The sequence below is a fragment of the Nanorana parkeri genome, unplaced genomic scaffold (assembly GCF_000935625.1).
Source record: "Nanorana parkeri isolate BGI_ZX_2015 unplaced genomic scaffold, ASM93562v1 scaffold1272, whole genome shotgun sequence".
Classification (NCBI taxonomy): Eukaryota; Metazoa; Chordata; class Amphibia; order Anura; family Dicroglossidae; genus Nanorana; species Nanorana parkeri.
The window spans coordinates 337,280-345,530 of NW_017307540.1; the positions used below are offsets into that span (position 1 = coordinate 337,280).

General features: G+C 41.5%; 1 protein-coding gene across 2 annotated transcripts in view; it reads right to left on the reverse strand.

Moving 5' to 3' along the window:
* Positions 1–206: 206 nt before the first annotated feature.
* Positions 207–8,251, reverse strand: part of GOSR2 (golgi SNAP receptor complex member 2) — a 13,042-nt gene continuing 4,997 nt past the window's right edge. The window contains exons 4-6 of one of the 2 annotated variants that reach the window (XM_018568998.1): positions 5,472–5,604; positions 3,894–4,034; positions 207–635 (exon numbers count right to left, since the gene is read on the reverse strand). In XM_018568998.1, the coding sequence (XP_018424500.1) occupies positions 474–635; positions 3,894–4,034; positions 5,472–5,604 (436 nt within the window). In that variant the 3' untranslated portion in view covers positions 207–473. The remainder of the gene's footprint in view (positions 636–3,893; positions 4,035–5,471; positions 5,605–8,251) is intronic. The other variant, XM_018568999.1, reaches the window with a different exon arrangement.

Sequence of the window (8,251 nt, forward strand, 5' to 3'; positions counted from 1 at the left end):
CATTGACATCTAGTGGCCATAATGTGATATTACATGAAAAGAAACATTCAAAAATACATCGCTTTGTTAAGGGACAACTAAGGAATATTCGTTTTGGCATATATCCACACAAAATGAGTGTTCACAGATGTTGCAGTGTGAAGGGCACTTGGGTGGTTTATAAAAAGACTGATTATTTTTTTCACAGTTACATATTACATGCACAGCTCACCAGCAAGCTTACACTCCTGTACTACACGATTTTTAATACCGAATGTGCAGTTGAACAGGAGACAGTATTAAATACATAAAAGAATATGTAGATCTTTCGTTCATGAAGCAGGTAATGTCTTTGTTAAAAGTCTGTTTGGGCTCTAAACGGCCTCTCCCCCTTTCTGTCATTAGTGGCTTCAGGGATGTTTCACAGCAGATGAGGGACAGCGGAGAGACCAGGCTGAGGGATAGTCCATGGCTTTGAATGAATCGGCTCTCTTTCATGTCAGATACTTGATGACGAGAATCATGACCACACAGGTAACAAGCATGCCTCCAATCATGATGGCCTTATCTTGAAATGCTCTCTTCTCAATCAGACGCATAACCGTGTTAGACAGACCCAACATGTTGGCCACATCCAGAATCTTCTTCTGGGCCCCCTGAGGAGATAATGGGACAATGGGGGACAGAAAGAGAGGATAGGGAATAAAAAGGAGTTATATGAATGATGACTTTAAAGACATACCTATGTGTAGTACAGATTTGAGTTGGGTAAGAGCAGCAGGGCTTACAATTACATTTTGAAGGTCATTTACTAATGAGCATGTGCCCAATAATGAATAGGCTTTATTTTTAAAGCGTATGGTGTGCGTTCCTTGTAGCTACAACTCTAGCTGGACAGACCTGTGAACAATTGTAAAAAGGCAGTTGTACTTTCAGCTAACCTAAGCCAAATGACACCCCCTCACCCTGCAATCCTAACTATACCAACTTACACCTCCTGAGATTAAGGGGTGGCTGGACCCTGGAGGCATAGCCTACACCAGAGGGTAGTGTGGTCCTCCTATGAACTGGTGAGGTTAATCTGTACTTTGTATGTACAGCCTATTTCCCACAGGCCCTAAATGAAAAGCAAAAAAGAGGTAGACCATGGTTACAGGACCAGGTCACCTCCTGCCCTGAGATAAGCGTAAGGTAGTATAGCTAGAAAGGTGGTGGAGGGTTAGATGAAAGTAGAGTTATCCTTAAAAACACAATTCTATTCAATCATGTATTCAAAACTCAAGATTTTTTCCATTTCAATATATGTAGTACATCTACATGTTCTCTGCGTTTGTATCAGCCTTCTTTAATCCCTTTTTACAACAAGCTTACAGGAAGAGAGAACACAGGGATGACCTTATCCATTTAGCAGACTGGAGACAGGCCCTTGCTAAGCTATATCACCTAACTGTGGTCAGAGACATCTCTGTGTTGTCCAACATGGGTGCCTCAATCACAAAAGTGCCTTTCCAGAATTGGGACCTGTGTTGATGGGCTTTGGATACAGTAGGGGATGTTTAAAACCCCTATCAGGTTTTTTTTATTTTATTTTGCTGTATGTTTTCTGTTTGGGAGATTACCCTTAATTTCCTGTTTGGAAAAACACAAAGTAAGTAAGAGCATAGCCCTCTAAAGTAAAGGGAAATCCCCTTTAGACTGTTGTCACTGGAACAAGGGGCCCCATTCCATGATTTACACTCACCTGTTCCAGTGATTCTACCAAACAGGACATAAACAGCAATAAAGGAATAACAAAAAAAACCTAACAAGGGTTTCAGCTATTGTGTTCAAAACTAAAACAAATGTTGGGTATAAATATACTTTAAAGGCTCTATAGCAAAGAAAGGTAAACCCATAGTGCAGTTCTCTGGCAAAGTGAAGTATTGTGACTCAGTGAGTTATTAAACGGGAATCTGCAATGAGTAGGGATGGTTAAATGACCTTGTTCTGTTTAGGTTTGTCTTCTGAACAGTTGTGAGACTCATAGACATGAGACACCCACTGCATAAGCTAGGTGCTTTACACACAAGAATCAAAGGATTTGCTGACACCCCAGAAGAGTGAGGAGCAGGTTGATGGGTTCCACAAGTGTTTAGAACAAAACCTTAAACGGATTTTGAGGGTCATGTACGGAAGAACTAGCACTCCATCAAGTCCTGCTTACTAGAACTGCCCATTAAAGTCTGACCCTGACCCTCTTATACTCAACTTCCTCATTCTCCCCCACCGATTGGTTGCTCTATTGGAGCTGCTGCAAAATTCCCGCTGTTCCCAGGTACGAGGGAGCATGTGATGTCTTCCATGATGCAGTGCTTGGGTCCGATTGGCCAATCCTGCCATGTGATGGAGGGGGTACATAATCAGCCCTGTGTAAGCCTTGGCATGGAACTTACACAGAGTTCTGACTCTCGGGGTGGGGGAAGGCAGTATAGGTAGGTTGGAAGTGGGCTTTAACCCCTTCATGACTGAGCTAGTTTTCAGGTTCTGTTCATAAATGACTGACACATTTTTTACATTTTTGCTGTGTGATTCTTCCACAGCAGTAATATACTTTCTTACTAAATGTACCCACACATATTATATATAGTTTTTTAGAGGACAGATAGGGCTATATAATTATATCACATATGTGTACCTAACCCCTCACTTAGTTTGAATAAAATAAAAAAAATGAGGAAAAAAACTAGAAGAAAACACTTTTTTCACAAGTTTTGATTATTATTTTTTTTTTTTAGAAATTTTTTATATTAATTATAGTATAAAAAATATATTTATATATAATTTATATTTTCCTAATTTTGTTTTACACTTTATTTTAATTTTTTTACACTTTGTAAAAAAAATAAAAATAAAATAAAAAAACTTTTTTTTTTCTTGTCAGTTTATATCAAGCAATCACTATGACAGCTTGATAAATTAACTTTTTTATTTTATTTTTGGCTATTAGGCTGATCCAAACTTAGGAACAGCTAATAATAACCTTAGAGACTGATCCTGACTTTAGTCAGATTCAGATCTCACTAAAAGGTCTTTGATCGTGCCTAGACGATCAGAACTGATACATTTCACTCAAAAGATATACATTGTATCTTTTGAGTGAAATGTATCTAAACATCGAGCTCTGGAGCTGTCAAAACAAATAGCAGAGAGGTGAGGTGAGTCACTGCTGCCTCTCTGCTATTTTGAGCTGTCAAATACGGGATCGCAAATTGCGGTCCTCTATTTGCATGTAACGGCTTCATTCTTTCATTAATGAAAGGAAGAAGCTTTTACAAAAAGCTTAATTATTTCATTAATTAATGCCTCAATACTGAGACATTAATGAATGACTGTTAAATGCTGAGAATCAGCAGTTACCGGCATTACAAAGCCTGATATAACTCGTCACGTACAGTGTACGTGGCCAGTCATATAGGCACAAAGTGACAGGACGTACACTGTACGTCTCCCGTCACGAAGGGGTTAAAAAGACCCCGTCCCTTTTTGACCTGAACGGACAAAGCGAAAGAGTTTCATTAAAGTAAACCTGTCGTGAGAGAAATGAAGAGTATGCCAATACTGACCTCCTACTGAAAATCCTAGATGTCTTGTCATCTTTGGCATAAATACTTTCAGAGTCACTGACCCAGAACAAGCATGTAGCCTGCAAAGTCAAAAGTATAGTATGAACCCTTCATCTGCAAACATGTTCAGAGTTAATGACTCAGAATATAGTAACTCCAGAGGTTTAGAATGCCAAGGACAGGTCATATCTCCCAGTTCAGGCTTATTTGAAGTAAAAATACAGACTGGATGCAATAAGCAGTTGTAGGTAATTTCTTTTTCCTGGTTCCACCAATTAACCAATGCCCCATCTCGGCCAACTGATTCCCCACCTTTAAGGTCTTCCTTTGGTCCCTCAGCCCATCCAGTATACTGGTACCACTCCCCAGGAGGTCGTCTATGCCTTGGTGAGCGTTACGGACAGAGGAGTTTAATTGGAGGGTCTCATCAATGTGTATTGAGGTCTCTGAATCCTGTGTGAGAGATTGGTAAGTGACTGCACCGGTTATTTGTACTTATATAAAACATTAAGGGTTTCAGTCTTAAGAGTATTCTTTGAGATAACACCACATAGTCTGACATTTGTCTACGGCGCACTGGTAGCACATTAAAAAAAAAAAAGGATCTGGTTTTCTGCAGCAAAATCTAGCACACAAGTGTAGGGAACTAATCATTGCCAAACATTTTGAAGGTTTTTAGTGCAATTGTGAAGGATAATCTTAAACCAGAGACAACAAACTTAAAGCTTGCCCCTCTGCATATATCCTATGTCATGACAGTTCTGGGAGGTTAGGTTGTAGAAGTTAGGCACCACTTGTAAACCTATGAGAGCTAATAAGAAAGCACAGTAACCTCTGCAGAGGTACCGGTACAGCTGCGCCAATCACATCCAACTCCCTCAACCTAATCTTCTAGTGATGCCATAACAACAAGAAAGCATGACCGAGGAAGACTAGCAATATCTGGGCTTAACGTGACATATCCAAAATACGAAAAATCCTTTATCACTAAAACAACCACTGTCTACCTATTGTGCCCTCTCCTTCTCAGAGCTAGGTGACGGAACTTCATGGTTTAATAACAGACTGTGTGCAGCTCTTACACTGGGAAACAAGCATGGGCTACAGACAAGTTCATACGTTCAATTAGTAACCTCTGCTTGATTGTTTTTTTGCAAACAGTATTATCTTCAGTGCAGGCAAAGATAAAAGCAGTACTGATTGGACAGCAGAGATGTGTAAGGTAATAGGTCCCAATGCAGTTTCTGCATACACCATGAAGGAACAAGGACTATGGAACTAAAAATGGTAGCCTTGGACATCAGAAGCATAAACCCCAATAATTATGGATAGAGTGAAGGAAGAGGTCCCTTTCCACCAAGAGATTCTACAAGAAGATGTGGGATGACGTCACAGCGGGGTGTCACCCGGTAACCGCTCCAGGTGACACCCGGACTCGGGGCGCCCATGATTGTAGCACTGGGCCCACCAGGTTAGGAGGGGGGGGGGGGCGGGGAACCCCCCAACAGTCCTGGAATCCAGATGCTCATCACTGTAAACAGGGCAGTGGGACCCTTTCTCTCTAACTCTGCCTATGTAGATGGAGTTTGATAGGAAAGATCCCACTGCATCAATGACGGTGACAAGCAGTGCGGCTTATACAGGGCATAGCAGGCTAAGCCCATGGAATCCAGGTTGGTTGGGAAAGGTGGGGGTTCTGTTGTTTTAGGAAATGGGGGTGTTAGGAATCGGGAAGGGGGAGCATGGGCACCCTTGTATTATTTGTCCTGGGCCTATCTTTTGCTTACACTGACCCTAGATGCAGCTGAGAGGTGGCACTAGTCAATATTCTATATGTCAGCGGTATGGATAAATGTAAGCAGTTTAATGTGTTATGAGAGTAAAACTTACATTGGTGGTGTAACTCCGTGTCAGCAGCTCCTTGCGCTCCTTCTCCTGTTGATCTCTGGCATAGCGCCGATGCTGAAAGTTCCTTAGCGCGGTCTGTAAATGTTGCACGTCGTACTTCAACTGGTCTACCCGGCTACCAAGAAACAAAAATTATTGAACAAGAAGGGTTAACTCATCACCCGAGCAAAGATCTCTTTTACAAGGTCCAAACACAATTCTTTACTAAAGAGCCAGTTATTGGAGAGGGAAGGTACAATAGAAATGACCCCATCTATAAACTCTACATACAGTGTTCCGTGGATGCAAGTGCCCATTATCTGTCTTTCTGACATACAGTGAATACACAAGCAATATAATGAATTTTTAAAAAGGACAACTGTACCTGTAGTACATTTACCCTAAAATGTGGCCCTCACATCCCTGAGTGCAGACTGCCTGGAAAATACTTACCTTCCTCCCCATAATAGCAATCTATACTGTGTAAACAGCCTTTGCAGGGATATGTTCCAGCCACGCCAGGCCCTCTTCCTACTATGCTCACATGCTACCTCATCTACCTATGAATGAGCCTCCAGCCATGTAGAGGAGTACAACTTATCAATAGAAATTAAAGGAGGCAGCGCCCTACTTGGCAGCCTCCAGCCATCCAAAGGAGTAAAGCTCAGGTCATAGCAATAGAATATTAAATACATTAATAAATCATATATACATTCATGCCAAAGACAGCAAGGCAACTGTTTTTTTGTTTACAAGGGGGTCATCAGTGGAAGCCCCCACATGTTCTCTCTGGCAGAATTTCTTTAAAAGTAGACTGCGCACCAGTGCACAAAGCAAAGTCCATAAAGACATGGATGAGCGTAGAATTTCTTCAAAAGTAGACTCTAGTCAAACAAACATGTATTACCCTTTGAACGTGCTTGAGGAACATGCTAGTTGTTTTGTTTCCCTTGCTTGCTTCTATCTAAACCCCCAAGAATAATAACTGGCCTAGAGTTTGAATCTGCAGAAATGTGTTCTCGTTCGTTCTTTTGTGTTCTCTCTCTCATCCCTCTCTCTTTTTCTCTCATCCCTTTCTCTCCAAAATATGCAAAATCCTGAGACAAGAGGTTGCAATTCTACCAAGAAGCACTGCTGAAAAGCCTAAAGAATAATTTCTCTGGATGATACAGAACTTTGTGGTAATGGAATGGATCCATGACACTCACTTTGCAAAGTATGCTGGTCTTTCCAATTAGAGAAAAGCGCTCCCTGCATGCTTTTTTGGCAGCCTTTGCAGGATAACGGAGACATTTCCGTCTCTGATAGCAGGGAGAAAGGAGGATGTGCACCTCCCCAATTCACACTGCTGTCTGGCACTTGCAATAAGACAGATGCCTTCACAGAATACAAACTGCTCTCAGCATCTCACTTGCTGGGCGCAAGCTGTAAATCTGAACAGTAAACAGTAAAAAAAATAAATACATTTTTTAAGTAGTGTACAGAAAAAACCCAGAATGGAGTTAGCTCTTTTTTTTAGCACATCATGTGGCCCCCATCCAGTGTTTTTTTTTTCTGAATATGTCTCATTCATTGGGAAACACTGGGGGGCCTCCAGTGCAAAGGCTGCCTACAAACAATAGCAGCAACATGCTGCGGTCCCAATATCAGACCTCCTAACAGTCGCGATATGGTCATGATTTACAGTATGGAAAGCTTTGTTCTTTTTAGCATCTCAGCACCAGGAAAGAGGCATTGTTATACTCCTACAGCAAGTCAGGTTACCAGTAGACATTGGGGACAACTGAGATTATTTGTCTTCAGATGAATCCATATGCTGCATCTTAATGCATGCAAATAACTCTGTGCCCGTTTTATTTTTTCCCTTTTTTATTGTTTGCTCTAAGCTGAGATTTGCTGTTTATTTCACAGATATAAGTTTCTGCAGGCAATTCCCAATGACCTATTTCCTGGAATTTATAACGCTCCGTTACTGGCCTTTGTCTTGGTGCACTGTGGGTTAATGGAGGTAACTACCTGCTCAGTATGGAAACTTGACTTGCTATCACAGAACCATACACAGGAAACCTGTTTCAAGCCCTTCTCCTGACCTGATTCATTTAAAAGCTTCCCAAAACAGCCCTGGGGGTACCTGTGTTTAGTCAATTATTATTCTGGTCCATTTTGAACCTTTTTGAAGTCCAGGTTATAAGAGCAGAGATAAGATCTGGGGCATTTTTCAAACCATAAAAAAAATAATTAAGATTATGGAAGCAGAGACCTGTAAAGAAATTATTTTCGCTTCCGTTTCGTACCAGTAGAGTTTATCTGCTTAACCCATTCCAGGTAGGTTTCTGACTATATGTCACAGTGGATGGTAATCAGTGCCATACTGAGAGTGATGTGATGAGCGGATGGCAGGATAAAGGTAGATCATTACAAGGTCGTAAACATGGCCGACTGGTTCCCATGCCAGAGGCTATCCTTGGACATATGCCAACATATTTACAGTACAATTAAAGTATCTTCTTTTTTGGCATATACCTACTGCTAGCAAGCAGTAGGTATATGCCCCATGATTAAAAATAAAAAAGTAGGCAAATACCTAATTAGTTACCTGTTTCAGCACTGCTTGCTCCTGGCTGAAGCACTCCGAGCTCCCGAACGTCTGTGAAGAAGTGTGCGGGTGCATGCGCAGTAGGACTGTCGCAAATGAGTGGAAGGAAGAAGATGATCGCAGCAAGAGGCATCAAATATGGTAAGTGCTTACAGCAGCAATGGGGGGGGGGGGGGGGGGGGGGTTG